The sequence below is a fragment of the Ambystoma mexicanum genome, chromosome 13 (assembly GCF_040938575.1).
Source record: "Ambystoma mexicanum isolate Mex_15411 chromosome 13, UKY_AmexF1_1, whole genome shotgun sequence".
Taxonomy (NCBI): domain Eukaryota; kingdom Metazoa; phylum Chordata; class Amphibia; order Caudata; family Ambystomatidae; genus Ambystoma; species Ambystoma mexicanum.
This window is the reverse complement of record NC_090938.1, coordinates 27,787,537-27,803,986: the sequence shown is the minus strand read 5'-3', so window position 1 is coordinate 27,803,986 and position 16,450 is coordinate 27,787,537. Positions and strand designations below refer to the sequence as shown.

At 47.2% G+C, this 16,450-nt stretch overlaps 1 protein-coding gene across 1 annotated transcript in view; it reads right to left on the bottom strand.

Moving 5' to 3' along the window:
- Positions 1-835: 835 nt before the first annotated feature.
- LOC138520069 (hatching enzyme 1.2-like) overlaps positions 836-16,450 on the bottom strand; it is a 56,801-nt gene continuing 41,186 nt past the window's right edge. The window contains exons 4-9 of the mRNA XM_069632596.1: positions 11,669-11,821; positions 9,276-9,393; positions 6,896-7,074; positions 4,438-4,519; positions 2,437-2,558; positions 836-1,001 (exon numbers count right to left, since the gene is read on the bottom strand). Of these exons, the coding sequence (XP_069488697.1) occupies positions 997-1,001; positions 2,437-2,558; positions 4,438-4,519; positions 6,896-7,074; positions 9,276-9,393; positions 11,669-11,821 (659 nt within the window). The 3' untranslated portion in view covers positions 836-996. The remainder of the gene's footprint in view (positions 1,002-2,436; positions 2,559-4,437; positions 4,520-6,895; positions 7,075-9,275; positions 9,394-11,668; positions 11,822-16,450) is intronic.

Here is a 16,450-nt window from a genome sequence, read left to right as displayed (position 1 = left end):
CTGAAGAAATCACAGAGAGAAAAAAGCCATGACCACAACACAAGAAAACTCTACAAAACCAGACCACCCAAACAGGTATCCGACGCTAATCAGAAAAGGAACAAAATAAGCTGAAGGGCTATCCCAATGCAAAAAACAACCCAGACAACCCCCGACTAACACTGCAAATAACCCTCCTACACTCTGCATACCCACCACCCAATCAGACCTCCACCACAAAACACCCACACTGCAGGCACTCTACCAATTCTCCACAACACCCAACACGCACATGAAACATCTTCATACAACTACACACAAAACATCACAAAATGACAATCAACTAAAACCATACCAGCACACAGCAACCGGTTTTCTCAAGCTGAAGCTACCAACAGCACATCAAAGCTCTCTTGCGCTGGTCCCTCTCAGACCTACTAATTAACTAACCACCCTAACCCCCTTCCCTTTCAGATCTACCTGAGCACCTGGAGACCTTAAAATATGGTAGCAGTTTGCAGTGTAAGTCACAATAACATAACGGTTCTATGTCCCTTTATTGACAGCTTTTTTTAAAAATAATTTATAACACCAAAATTACTTCGAAAAAAACTCTGCAAATTTGTATTTTTTATTTTTGGGGGGTCCCCTTTCTCTATATTCTAACTCCTACTCCAAACCCCTCCCCACCCATTTTAACCCCTTACCCCCTATATATTTCAATTAGTTTTTTCATAGTAATTTTGGCATTTAAATATGTCAGCAAAACAACAGGATATGTAACACAATATAATAAATGTATGAATGACCCATCATCCAGAAAGATGTAAATACTAAGCATTCTGAGAGACATAGGTCAGCTTTCACATTCTGTTTATTAAGTAAATAAGATAAAATGGCGAAACAGAACCGACACACCAAAACATTATGTTAGCAAAAGTAAGGCTTTGGGTCTTCACAGTGTTCGTCGTCTTGAGAAAAGCGCAGTCTTTAAAGCAGAATGTTCTCACGTGCTCCTCAAGCTGAAAGGAAAGAAGAAAAGTTACAACACACAGATCACACCGGCAGTGTAGCTCCTGAAGAAGGCCACTTTGCACAATCACATGGGAAATGAACCAACAAGTACATAGAGAAGGACCTAAAATCCACACCACAGATCACACAGAAGTAGAAGCAAGTAGCAGAGCTCAGTGGGTAAATGCGCCTTATGCAGGCATGAGGGTTCAGCAGCATATGTTTCATCAGAGGCTGCGTCCAAATCTTGATCAAAAGACTTGCCGTTTACAGAGCTTTCAACCCCTTGTGGGGTTCGATGCTGCAGTAAAGCAATACATTCCAGCTCTTGGTTATTAGAGTGCTGCATCTGGGGCGCTGTGGACACATTTTGTCAATTAGAGGGGGTGCATTAACCAAAGATCCCCTGCTTGACTCGTGCCATGCCCTTGCCATCCATGCTGGCTAGCCCAGTGCCTTTTCCCAGTAGAGAAGCGGGCACTTTCCTGAGCATTGACCCTTCTGGTACACCTGTTCTTCCCCTCAGTCTCCCTGCTCTGCTCACCCTCACCTCGTGGCCCTCCATTACGAGGGTAGCGGGCATCCAGTAAAAATCAAGTGCCGATAGTGCTGAAACTGGTACTCTTGCCACCCGGGAACCTTGGGATGCACATTATACAGGATGCCAATGTACGAAAGCCCATGGGCTGGAAACTCTTTGTGGGAAATCAATGATCCCGGGGAGCAACACCAGGGCGTTGGTGCTTTATTAACCACGCAACGCCATCTTGTCCATGTTACATGCATAGATGAAAGACACAGGAGCGTCATTTGTGTTGAGTTTCCAAACTCTTTTCCATGGACAAGGATCTTGGGACCAGCATTAACCTTCTTCAGGGAAACAGCAAGAAACAAGCTTTTAAAAAAATGCTTCCTTACCCCGGCTAACTACTGGGGGTCTTTTCGTTACCCTTTGGTGCCCCCAGCTAGCACCAGCCCTCTTGGGTGGAGGACTGCTAGTGCAAAATAGTGTCAGATCAAAGTAGTTAGGACTCAAACCAAGGGGCCCTTTCTAGGAACCTCATCAAATTGAAACTTTCTTTCCAAAATTCGAGCTTCTCTTTCAAAAGAGTGTTTGGAAACCAGGCATAGGAGGCCGCAGATGAGTGAGATGTCTGTAATGACAGTGGGATTTATTTGAATGCTACAGAGACTAAGTAACCAACCTATTCTAAGGTAGACCCAATGGTGGGCCTTGGGGTGTAGTAACATGAGCTCTTAGTGCTAAGAGATGAGGCAGTGTGTGCAGTGTGTGCAGTGTGTGCAATATCTAATGCAGTCATTCAGGAGACAATGGCCTAGTCCACTCAACGAGCTCCCAGTCAGTATAACCAGAGTCTTCAGAGCGACAGCAACAAAGCAAATGGCATGAAGGGAATCCCAGGTGCCGCCTTGCATACTTACAGCAGTACAGGCGGTTGATCTTGGTGATGTCCGTGCTGGTGAACTGGCGGGATGTACCAATAGCAACGTTGGGATCCGGCTTGGGGACAATGGTGGCGCGTCCATTGCTTGAGAAGGCGGTCCTGTAGGGAAGCACAGAAAGGAGAGATGTGAAGCATTTAGCAAGTACACTGCGCCGAGAGACCATTGTGAGAAAACTGTGCAAGCGCTCGGCTACTAAGAGGGACGCTGGAGAGAGAGAACTCACTCACTCACTCACTCACTCACTCACTCACTCACTCACTCACTCACTACTGCACTTAAGAGCACAGGGAAAAGCTTCCTGAATCCTATGACTTGAGAACACCTCCATATTCTAGTGGAGTCCCACCACCCTTGGGTCCTTCCTCCCACGGTGGGACTGGTTGTCTAACTCCAGGCTTTGAGGGCGGGTTCCAGGTCAGATTTTCAGGACACCCTTCATTAATATTCATGAGATAAATTTGCATACAATGATTCTAAATGTATGCAATGTTTTCTCCTGAATATTCATGAGGGATTTCCTGAAGACCCGTCAGGTTTCCAGCCCTCGAGGCCTGGAGTTGGACAACCCTGCCTGGAGTTAGCACATGTTGGCCACTGGACCAGACTCTACGGAAGGAGGTGAGCCTCGCACAGTTCAATCCAATCCATAGATGGTTTCAAACTCTAAACAACACAAATGGACATGCTGATAGGACTAATTCACAGCCAAGAGCAACACATACCTTTTGTCCATCACATTTCTCACAGAAAATGCTGTAGTCTGTTTTTTTTTTCTCATTAGAAAAATGCAGAGAACCAAAGGTGTGGAATAATGAATGATACTATTATTTTTAATTCCCATTTTTCAGCATCATACAAGGTCCCCACTGCAGAGTTCTACGGATGAAGTAAATTCCCAGCGGCACTTTAACATGTATTCATATTGAAACAGCACACCGGAAATAACACACACACACACCCTTCCATCTTTACTACAGGGATACATCTCGGTGGCGATGATCTCACGCGTGTAGACGAGGAAGCACATACATGGAACGCTCATCCCAGGACCAGTTTCGCAAGAAACCGTTACTGGTTTTGCCTCAATGAAGACAAGACGGAAGTGATGATTGTGGGTCCACCGTCTGCAGCCTCACTCTGGACACCGGCCTTCTGGCCGGCATCTCTTGGGCTGCTGCAGGTTCCTGTTTCCATGGTTAGGGATATGGGCTTCAAAATGTCTTCTTCACTGTCTACTGAGGCGCAAGTAAGTGCTGTCTCTCAGAAGATACATTTTAAACTTAAGGTTCTTCATAACGTGTTTCCATTTCTCCCCATGCACTTTCGTCTTCCGGTTGTGGCTACTATTATTTCTGGAACCTTGGATTATTGCAATTCTTTGTATCTGGCTCAAACAGCTTATTTGGTTAACGGCCTGCAAATTTTGCAGAACGCGGCGGCCAGAGTTGCAACGGGTTCTGGTTTCCGTTTGTCTATTGCTCCAATTCTTAAATCGTTGCACTGGCTTCCTCTTGCCAAACGTACTGAATTCAGAACACTTTGCATAGTTCTGCATAGTCCCATTGCTTTTTATAGCAATGGGACGGATTTTCTAAAAGCAAAATTTCGCCCTTATGTCCCCACCAGTTTTTTAGATCTGAGACTGATTCTCTAATTGCGATTGCACGCTTTTCACTATTGCGCATTGCTAGCCGAGCCTTTTACGTGGCAGCTGCCCAGCTATGGAATGGGCTGTCCCGCAACTTCGTGCTACTGAGAATCATTTCACATTTTGGTGACTTTTGAAAACGTGTCTCTTCTAGGGGTTTTTTCCTTTTTCTTTTTTCTGACTTGTGTTGTTTAGCGCCAAGGTGCCCTTGTGGTGAATGTTTGTGCTATACAAATTGGTATAACATAACATCTGCCATTCACGGATACAAAAATGCCCCAAACCTCAGTAGCGAAAAAGCATCGCACATTGTGATTAACAATACTTGCCTTGCGTAGTGCATGATTGATGCATAGTCATAGCGGGTGCCCAGGTTGTTGCTGCTCACCTTCCGAAAATTATGTTCCATGCCTAAAATGATACAGCTTGTTATTAGGAGAAGTTATCAATCATTGTTTCCAATGTTATTATGTCTGGGTCACAGTAATTTACCATTGCTTTTAACTATACATTGCAGTTCTAGCAGTTTATCTGAAGGGATGAGCAGTCCTTGATGAATCACGTACACATAACTTTAAAGATCAGTCTTTACAGCGATTTATACGGAAAACTCTACATTGTTGGCCATTGTGGGTTGGGCAATATATGTCTGGACTAGTGTCAGATTTGTGATATTAAATTACAGTGGTAGTAAAATTGTGATGTGCAAATATATAATACTTTTTATTGTTGTCAGTAGCATAATCTATGCTATTAAACCTAATGGGATGTGCAATACAGTCCTCCTCAAGAGTTAGAAGTGCAATACTAAAAACAGGTTTAGCCACTTTGGCATGTATTAGACAAGACTTCTCCTTGGTGACGCTGCTAATATCTGTAATGTTTAACTAAATTGGTGATACCAAGTGCTGAGTGTGCTGAGAGAATGCTACTTAGACTTGAAACCCCAACTTCGGACTTCTTAAACCCATCCTGGAATTTATACATAAGCATTCCATTCTAGATTTTAAAAAACCATGTCAATGACACAAGTCCATTCCTGGATCTTATCACTAGTGCAGCAAAGCAAAGACACATCTTAATTGCCCACTGGCCTGAACTGAAGAAAATCCATCCCTTGCCCCAAGAGCCAGATCATGCCCAGAATGTCAACACTTCGTCTCGTGTGTAGAACGCTCAACATGTATTGTCTGTCCATTGCACACACAGGCCACCTGCGTTAGTTATCTCCCTTGGGTCACTTACATAGATAAGTAGGTTTCTGAAGAGTAAGAAGTATATTCACGGTACCCCCCAAAACAACCAATACGCTATATATCCCCTTAAATTCAGGAAATACCTCTGGCTTACTGAGTGTCCCTGCAAGCACTCAACAGAAGTGTCTCCACTATCTGCCCTTTACCACGTATAGAACTTTACATCGACATTCACCCCGTTTGATGTCTTAATCTTATGTGTTCAACTTACAAAAGTGTTTTTGTCCCTCATTGCCAACCAGAACTAGCAGATGCGCATCACCCGCCACTGCGCCAACCTTTTTTTGGATTAAACAGACAGCAAGTCATTTTATTTATTTATTTAACATTTGTTTGGCGCTTATACAGCAGAATGTGTTTCCAGGCGGCACAAGACTAAGGGGCGAGGGGAACAGAAGAGGATATACAACAATAAACAGTTCTACTAGGCCTTGTGACATTTGTATCGTGCAAGTGCAACAAACAGGAAATGTAGAGGGGGAGGCGAAAGGGAAGGTAAAGGTGGAGGATGCAGGAGGGAGAGGGCCCCAGGAGCTGGCTAAGTGCTATGCGGAGCCCGGAGGGCAAGTGTGGCGGGGGACAGGATAAGGGTCAATTAGTGTGAGGAGGGGGGTGGACCAGACTCAGTAGTCTAGTCAGGGAAGGGTGCCCGTGTGCAAGTGCTACTAAGGAGGTGCTGAGGCAGACTGGTCAAGGGGGCGGCCTGGCCCCTGTATGACTCCGAAGGGACCAGGTAGCCAGTTGCAGCAATAGGGGGTCTTAGCAAGCAAGCAAGAGAGGGAAGGAGGAGGAGAAGAGGAAGGTCTTGAGAAGCTTCTTGAATGTAAGGAGCTCCGGCTGAAGTCTGAGAGGGGTGAGAGGCCATCTCCTGCCGAGTAAAGAGACCTACCCCCACTCTCTGCTTGGAGAAACATCGGACCTGCAAAGAGTTAGAGTTAGAGGACTGAAAGACTTTAGCCGGGTGGCATCTAGGGAGAGAAAGTTGGATGTAGCGCGGTACCCAGAAATTCTTGTGGATGATGCAGAGGGTCTTGAATTTGATCCTTACGGCCACCAGGAGCCAGTGGAGAGATTTTAGGGCTGGAGAGATGGGGTCCCTGGGCTTGAGGCCAAGGATAAGTCTTGCAGTTCTATTCTGGATTAGTTGTAGTGGGCGGAGGGAGGACAGAGGCAGATTGAGCAAGAGGCTGTTGCATTAGTCCAGCCTGGAGAGAACCAGAGCTCTGGGGATGGTGAGGAAAGGGAGAATGCCTCTGAGTAGGTAAAGCTGAAAGTGATCCTTCTTGGGAATGCCAGTGATAAGATGTGGGAAGGAGAGAGAGAAGTCGAAGATGACACCCACGTTTTTTGCTTCACAAGAGGGTGAGGGAAGGGAGCCCAAGAAGAGCGGCCAGAGAGTAGGGGGAGGGAGTTCCAACGAGAAGGATCTCAGTCTTACTGGCATTAAGACGGAGATCGTTAGCAGCACACCATGCCTGAATAGCGGTAACACATTCGGGAGTCAAAGAGGAGAGAAGGCTGCAAGCCTTACCAGGTGTCACATTCTGGAGCAAGATGTCAACAAAGCTGTCGCGGTCACTACGGTTCTGTTCGTGGTGGAATCCCAGGGCATGGAGGAGCTCATGCTGCGCCGTGCCCAGGTAGACGCATCCGTTCCGCTGCAAGGAAACAACCTGGCGGCCCCCAGTTCGTCCAATGTAGGACCAGCATCTGAAAAGAGGAGGGATTAGTACTCAAATGGGCACATTTGCTGACTGTCATTGGGTGCGCTGATATCCGTAGGGCTCAAAGACCTTCCCACGAGGAAGGGTCTCAACCCTTGAGGATTGACATATTTCTGAACCTCTACCTGCATGAACCATCTTGAAGAGTATGATGGCTTGAAGGATTTGCGATGATAAAGGCGTTCCTCACCAATGACAATTATCACAAAGAGAGGGCCCACCTAGAAAGGAGCACCCAAACCTTCAGCTGCAGATATGCAACAATTAGAGGACATCAGTGGTCCTTCTGGGAGGACTAGGTAAACACAGGCTTTGAAACACTCAATGCAGTGGTCAAGAACAGTGCTAGGGGCCAGCGTTGAGTACTACGACACTGAATGGAGTTACAGCAGGGGTTTTATTGCCCTACCCCACTGAAATTGTTCCTTCTCTGGAATACAATGTCTGAATCCTTAGGACACAGCACAAGAGGAATTTCTCTGGAGGTTGAAATGTAATATCTGGCTATCGTGTAAATCCACACAGCCTCGGAGAACCGTGTGTACGTAAACAAGGAATGTGGGTACAGCCCGGTAGCACCAACCTGGGGCCCTTTATCAGCAGACCTAGAGGCTTATTAAGGGCACAGCTGAGGCTGCCCTCAGGCAGGACCACCTTCTGTGTTTCTAATCCAGGACATCAAGGAGCCCACAGAGAAGCAAACCAACCCTCCTCCCAACGCCCCCATGCTTCATAGGTGTCAATCGGGCCCTTGACTTTCCTATGGAGATCCCATGTGATATTCTCTCTGACACAGCACTCAGTGTCACAGAATAACAGCAAAAGATGCCTATCACAGACCATGCCATGAAAATCTCACCACGGCCATGCCATGAAAAGCCCACCACAGACCGTGCCATGAAAAGCCCACCACAGACTCTGCCATGAGAAGCCCTCCACAGACTATGCCATGAAACTCCCACCACAGACTGTGCCATGAAACTCCCACCACAGACTGTGCCAAGAAACACCCACCACAGTCTGTGCCTTGCAACGCCCACCACAGACTGTGGCATGAAAAGCCCCCCTCAGGCTGTGCCATGAAAAGCCCATCACAGGCTGTGCCATGAAATGCCCACCAGAGACTGTGCCATGAAATGCCCATCACAGACTGTGCCATGAAATGCCCACCACAGACTGTGCCATGAAATTCCCACCACAGTCTGTGCCATGAAACGCCCACCACAGTCTGTGCCATGAAATGCCCAACCCAGACCATGCCATGAAAGGCATACTGCAGGCTGTGCCATGACATTCCCAGAGGCCAGGCAATGAAAGGTCTATCAGAGAGTGCCACATTAAATGTCCATCAGAGACTGTCCCATGAAATGCCCCTCAGAGACTGTCCCATGCAATGTCCATCAGAAAGAGTGCCACACAATCTCCAGACTGTGCGGGGAAATCCCCAGCACTGTGCCATGAAATACCTAACAGAGACAGTGCCATCAAATTCCCACACCTGTGCAATGAAATGCCAATCCAATTGTCCCCTGAAATGCCCACCAGGCCGTGCCATGATATGCCCAACAGTACCCACAGAGATAGGGTGTCCAGATGTCCTGGTTTTTCCAGGACTGTCCCGGTATTTGCCCCTCCGTCACGGTGTCCCGAGGCTTTTTTAAGTTTAAAAACCCTGGGAATAGAAGGTCTGGGGGAGACCAGGGTCGCCAAGTACACAGGTGCTCTAGGGCCCAGCCCCCACCCCTGGAAAGGCCAATTGCATAAAAGTCATCATACATTACAATGGGACTTTTTGTCTTACTGCCGGCCTCTCAAATCCCACCAGGGAAACTGTAAGTCAACCCCCTGGTGGACACTGTCCCAGTTTTTTTGCCAAACACTATTGAAAAATCTGAGATCGAGCGGGTTACCGCTCTCCCCAATCACTTTTCATCCCACTTACCAAACCTGGTCCCTTCCTCCAGGTCATCTTTCCTCCAATCAGCGTTCTGTGCCTCCAACATGCACAGAGACTGACCACTGACACAGAAGTAGGACAAAAGTTTCATCAGCACCCTGTTTGTGTTTTAGTCCTTCTTTGCTGTTTATCACAGCGGAAATTGTAGTCCTACTTCTATGTCGGTGGGCTGTCATGGTTTTTTTGTTTGAAAATATGGTCCCCCGACTGTCACAGACACCCTTACTGACCCATTCTGTGGCTCGATGAAGAGATAGTCGCGCTCGTTGGTTCGAGATCTGAAGGAAATGCAGGTGCTTTGCGAGAAGGACTGGATGGCGGACATGATGACGGAACGCTCGTTCGAGGCTAAGGAGGGGAAACAGAAGAGGAAGGAGTTGCATGCTTTCATTCGACACAAACATACTATGATCTGGCAAGGTTTAAAGTAGCTCTGACAAGATTAAATCAAGGAAGCACTTGACATAGGATCTTGGTTTGAAAATGAGGTGCAAAACGATGGCAAGAAACAACGTGAACAGGAACTGGATTTGGGAATTTTCCAAGAGGTCAGCTGGTCCTAAAACACAATCAGAACAGTGCACGAGCTACCCAAAAAATATAATTATAATATAAAAATGACCACTTAATACATTTTTAGCTGCTTAAATAAATGCAGACTAATTTGACCCAAAAGGGTCAGCTGAAGGGAACTCTACTTCAGCCATACTACTCTTTTTACTACTTCAAGTGATAAGGTAAAGTGGCTCTATAATGAGACAGGTGGTGGTGGACTGTGAGTGCGATAGAGGGAGTGGCAGATGCAGAAGACTGCTGCGCTGAAGAGTGCAGGTGGGAAGCACCCCTAACTATTTGGCAGGAGGGGTTCTCGGTGTTCAGGGGGAGGAAGGGCGCAGTGGAGGATATCCATGAGACATGCCTCAGCTGGGAGCCCTGCGATAGATGCGGTGTAGGTGCTGATGGAGTAGAGCTTGATGGGAGTCTGTGATTCCGATGCTAGGCCTTGTGGGCTGTCGGATGGGGAAGGAGTGTGGTGTAAACATCAGAGATTTTAGCAGTGAGGGTGTTAGTGAGTGGGGAAGGAGGGAAGGGAACGTTCCTCAGAAGCAGTGCTGGGGCTGTTCCCTGGTTCAGGGGTTGTAGTCCGGTTTGAAGAACATGGAAAAGACACAAGCGGTTAAGCAAAGCTACGTGAGTCGTGGTCTGTAGGTGGGATATAGAGTAGACCACCTCCTTGCTCATCTCAGGAACGGTGGTTATAGCAATTAGTTGAAGAGCCATGTTTTGAGCTGTTCCTTGAAAGTCTGGTGGTGCCCTTCAAAGTTCCTTAGGTAGTGAGTTCCAGAATGTGGGGGCCAATTCTGTGATGCAGAATTGCAGCTTTGAAGTGTCATAACTGACGCAACATAGCTGCCACAGCTTTGCTGACTCAAACATGACCTGTGCAGTGGCGCGTCATGCCTGACTGTAACATGGCCGCCATCGTGACTTCAATACTAAAATCAGACATCCAAATATTTTACATTAATAGCGAACATTTGAGACTGCTAGGAAGGAGCTTTTAAGACGAAAAGATGGAGGGCCTCATTACGACCCTGGCGGTAAGGGGTTAACGCCAGCGTTAGCTGCGCCGACCCCTTACCGCCAATTCCGAGTTCCCCTAGCGCCATGGAGGTTTTAACACCCGATTTTAGCGGGTGTTAAAATCCATGGCGCTAAGGGACCATGGAGTTAATTACGCCACCGTAATTTACGGTGGCGTAATTAACACCTTCCCCACTCCCATTATGCCCTATGGGGCAAAAATGGGAATGGGGAAGGGTAAATGGGGATTGGGGACTTACCGCCCCGCCAAGGTCGGAATGGGGCGGTAAGTCCGCCAACCACCATGGCGTAAACGTAGTTTACGCCATGGTGGTAAAGTCACGGCCCAGGCGGTAACTTACCGCCTGGGTCGTAATGAGGCCCGGAGTGTTGAATGTGCCTGTTCAATTGCATTGTGGTGATATTTTATGAGAGAGAAAGTAAACAATCTATGAAAAACAGCAGTAGTTTTGGCCAACAAATTGTGAATCTCCTTCGTCAACAGGTAAAGTGGTCTACATGCTAGTACAGGGTCAGCGCTGTAACAAGGCCATGCCGTAAGCATCCAATGGCGGACAGGGTATTTTCTGGCATGGGCACCATATGGAGAGATACCATTTTAAATAAGAAGTTCAGGCAGTTTGGGAGGTGGGCGGCTGGGGCCATCAATACACGGCTTAGTCGTTCAGCTGCAGCACCACTGCAGGGTCACACTAAACCCCCCTAAAGTAGGATATGCGATGGCACTGAGCAGAGGTGGGCAAGCCTCCAGGGAGAGAAACTCGCCTGTAACTGACTCTGCAGAGCCTGTCTGACATACGACTGACTCTGCCCCAGTCCCACCAGACCATCGGAGATGCCTACTTGTGGGAACAGAGTAGCCTATCTCTGGTGTAATGGACCACCAGGAATTTTAATCCCACGTAGTGGACCGCCACATCTTTATGGAAAAAACAAAGTTTTATTGTAAAATGCCAAACTTAATGGTTGCCCCCAGTGCTGATGAGACCCATGACATGAAGTTGGTGATGGCACTTACTGTAACTGGACGAGATCTGATATGGTACCAGCACTTGGCCGTTGTTGGCACGTGGCCATCGGCATTGGCCAGAAGCACACTGGTCGGCATTTCTGAGGGGATCCACAGCGATATCACCGAACTCGAGGGACGGCTGCCCAATGGGGGATTCGCCTATGAAATGGGGAAGAGAGAACAAGGAGTTAAAAAGCTGATCATGTGTGCCTCCAAAATGCAGTCTCTACTCGTACCCCTCCTCTATCGTTACCCCGCCACGAGTTCCAGGTCACTAACAAAATGCTTTGTTCTCCTGCTTCTGACCCCTCTACAATCACTTCTCTTCTCGATCACCCTACTCTACTTTCTGCGTTCACTACACTCAAGTTCTCTAGCTCTATTATCCGCTGGTTCCATTCGGATTCTCCTGGATCTATTTGCGGTCTTTGACACTGTCGACCACCCTACTCTACTTTCTGTGTTCACTGCACTCGGTTCTCTAGCTCTATTATCCGCTGGTTCCGTTCTCATTCTCCTGGATCTATCTCCGGCCTTTGACACTGTCGACCACCCTACTCTATTGTCTGCGTTCTCTGCACGCGGGATCACTAGCTCTATTATCCACTGGTTCCATTCTTATCTATCTAGTCATGCAGCCTGTGACACTGCTGTCGACCATCCTACTTTCTGCGTTCACTGCGCTCGGGTTTTCTAGCTCTATTATCCGCTGGTTCCATTCGGATTCTCCTGGATCTATCTGCGGTCTTTGACACTGTCGACCGCCCTACTCTACTTTCTGAGTTCACTGCACTCAGGTTCTCTAGCTCTATTATCCGCTGGTTCCATACTCATCCTCCTGGATCTATTTGTGGCCTTTGACACTGTCGACCTCCCTACTCTACTTTCTGCGTTCGCTACACTTAGGTTCTCTAGCTCTCTTATCCACTGGTTCTGTTCTCTTTCTCCTGGATCTATCTGCGGCCTTTGACACTGTCGACACCCTACTCTACTTTGTGCGTTCAATTCACTCGGGTTCTCTAGCTCTATTATCCGCTGGTTCCATTCTCTTTCTCCTGGATCTATCTGTGGCTTTTGACACTGTTGACCACCCTACTCTCTGCGTTCACTGCACTCGGGTTAACTAGCTGTATTTTCCGCTGTTCCATTCTCATTCTCCTGGATCTATCTCCGGTCTTTGACACTGTCGCCCACCCAACTTTACTTTCTGCGTTCACTCCACTCGGATTAGCTAGCTCTATTATCTTCTGGTTCCATTCTCATTCTCCTGCATCTATTTGCGTCCTTTGACATGTCGACCACCCTATTCTCTGCGTTCACTGCACTCCGGTTCGCTAGCTGTATTTTCCAATGTTCCATTCTCATTCTCCTGGATCTGTCTGAGGTCTTTGACACTGTTGAGCACTCTAATCTACTTTCTGCGTTCTATGCACTTGGGTTCTCTAGCTCTATTATCCGCTGGTTCCGTTCTCATTCTCCTGGATCTATCTGTGGCCTTTGACACTGTTGATCACCCCACTCTACTTTCTGCGTTCACTGCACTCAGGTTCTGCAGCTCTATTATCCACTGGTTCCATTCTTATCTTTCTAGTCATGCGACCTTTGACACTGTCAATCACCCTACTCTACTTTCTGCGTTCACTGCACTCGGGTTCTCTAGCTCTATTATCCACTGGTTCCATTCTTACCTTTCTAGTCATGCGACCTTTGACACTCGACCACCCTAATCTACTTTCTGCGTTCACTGCACTCAAGTTCTCTAGCTCTATTATCCACTGGTTCCATTCTCATTCTCCTGGATCTATCTGCGGTCTTTGACACTGTCAACCTCCCTAATCTACTTTGTGCGTTCACTGCACTCGGGTTCTCTAGCTCTATTATTAGCTGGTTCCATTCTCATTCTCCTGGATCTATTTGCGCCCTTTGACACTGTTGAGCACCCTACTTTACTTTCTGTGTTCACTGCACTTGGGTTCTCTAGCTCTATTATCCACTGGTTCCATTCTTATCTTTCTAATCGCCCGTTTTTATGTCCTGGGCAGGCTGCACCTCTTCTCCACAGCCGATCTGCTACGGGATCCCACAAGGCTCAGTACTTGGCCCCTAGCACGTCTCTATATATACTCTCCCGTTGGTCTCTATCATTGAATCTTTTAACTTTCCTTGCACATTTATGCCAATGACTCTCAAATCGTTTTTGCCATTTCTCCGTTTTCTGGCTCAGTCTCATCATGGCTCTCTGCCATAAAGGATTGGATGCGCTTCCATTTTCTTCATCTTAACCCTTCGAAAATGTAGATTGTGTACTTTGCACCAACTTCTCCCTCTCCCCTCTTCTCTTCTTTCTCCATCTGTTCTCCCCTTTTCATGATCGAGGCGTCAGTTATGATTCTTCTCTTTCCTTCTCCGCTCATATTTTCCTAACTGTTCGCACCGTCGCTTCTTTCTCTTTAACTTTCAGGAAATCCGCCTTCACCTGTCCTTTCACGCTGCTAAACTCCTTACTACGGCCTCAATCTTTTCCCGTCGAGACTGCTGCTCTGCTCTCCTCATTTGACTACCATTCTCCCATATCACCCCCTCTGCTCTGTATTTAACTCTGCTATCATCTTCTGATCTCACTTTCTCCTCTCTCGTCCCTTATTCCCTCCGTTCTATATCTCTACTTCCTTGAGACTCTCGTCTTCTTTTCCACTTCCTCTGAATCGTTTTAAGTCTTACCAGGGTCCTGCTTCCCTTATTTACCCTCACTCCGCCTCACGTTCTCTTCGTTAACAGCCTCTCATCCCCTCGTCGCGGCTCCTGAGGCATCTTGTGCTGCTTCTGGCTTCTGGTCAATCTCTCTGCTGGCTCCAGCATTGCAGAATGTCCCTCCTCATGGTCTTACCAGGGACTTGCTTCTCATATTCCTCCCTACTCTCTCTTATGCCCTCTTTGTTCCTAGCCTCCCCTCGTCACACCTCCTGAGCCTCCTTGTGCTGCTTCTGGCTTCTGGTCAGCCTCTCTGCTGGCTCCAGCATTCTGGAATGCCCCTCCTCATGTGTTAGCAGGTTCTTGTTTACCTTATTTCTCCCTACACTCTCTCACGTTCTCTTTGTTACCAGCATTTTATCCCCTCCTCGCTCTTCCTGAGCCTCCTTGTGCTGCTTCTGGCTTTCGGTCACTCTCTCTGCTGGCTCCAGCATCTTGGAATGCCCCTCACCTGATATTCCTGTCTCTCCCTTTCTTCACATCTTTTACTCTTGATTAAAGACTCATCTTCTGGCACCTCTTTATCCCCTTTAATGTCCGCTTATTTACCTCGGTTTGATATTCATATTCAATTTCATTTTTTTTGTACTGTCTTTTGCCATGTGATATGTACAGCACTTTTACGAAAGTGCTCATAAATTGCAATAAAATACAAATACAATTTGGACAGCAGTGCTAGGCCTTGAATTCTGGCCAACAACACGTGAAGTAATGCGCCCACACGATCCCCAAACTAATTCTGCAACCAAATCTTGCACCCACACCACCACTGCACAGTGGTGCATGTCATGGTGAGGGGCGCACTCTGGTTCCCAGTTCAATCAGCCGCCCAAAGTCCAGATGGTGTTCTCCTTCGAGTGCTTCAGCGCCTCTCTCACTCATCAGAGAGGCAGTCTGTTCAGGTGTTGCTGTTTAGTACAAGATCGTGGCCTCAGGGAATTCTGGTAGCTGTAGTCCATGAAGTTAGTCAAGTACCAACTCTCCCTCCCATTGCGCAATGGTCTTTCTTCTGGAAACGGATGCCACCGATGCTGCCATAGGAGCCGTGTTAAAAAAGCTACAAGACAATGGCAGAGAACACGCTTTTGGCCTATTTTTCAAAGACCTTATCGCCCGCTGCGTGCAATTACTCGGAATTGGAGAAAGAGCTGCTCGCCATGAAACTGGCCTGTAAAGAGTGGAGACACTTGTTACTTGGCACTCCTCATCCCACTGAGATCAGGACAGACCATCGAAACCGGATGTCCTTACAAAGCCTAGACTGCCAGAACAGCTGGCAAGCACGGTGGGTGCACTTCTTTTCCCATTATTTGTTTGTGATTACCTAGCTTCCTTGAACAAAGAACGTGATCGCTGACCTTCTGTCCAGAAACAGACACCTAGAAGCGGAAGGACCATTTCGGGGTAAGATGTTTCCTACCACCATCTTCATACACAAAATCAAAACTTGGATACAGCAGTAACAGGCAGTCCCCTTGATAGTAAACTACGTCCACAACTCACGTCTAAACACGGTCTATACTACTTCAAAACAAAGATATATGTACCTACACCAGAATTCCACTAAAGGGTTATGAAATTGGGACAAAACTCATTTATGCGTGGACACCATGGACAGAGAGTCACTATCGAGCTCATAAAGAGGTAGTTTTGGTTGCCCTCTCTTATCAGTGACGTTACCACCTACGTTAATGAATGTTTGGTTTGTGCTCAGAATAAGACATCACGCCGTCTTCCAGCAGGTCACCTCTATTCCCACACATTGCCTTCTCGACCATGGCAGAAGATTTCAACAGACTTTATAGTAGAGCTACTGGAATTCTGTGGATGTACCGTCATTATGGTGACTGTGGTTTATTTCACAAAACTAGCACATTTCTCCTCTCTGAGAAAGATACCAACTGCAGAAGAAATGAGCGCTGTGTACCTCAGGGACATCTTTCACTTGAATAGGTTACCGGAGTCCATAACTTCTGACCATGGAGTGCAGCATACCTCTAGGTTCTGGGGGGCATTGTGTAGGCACCTTGGTATCTC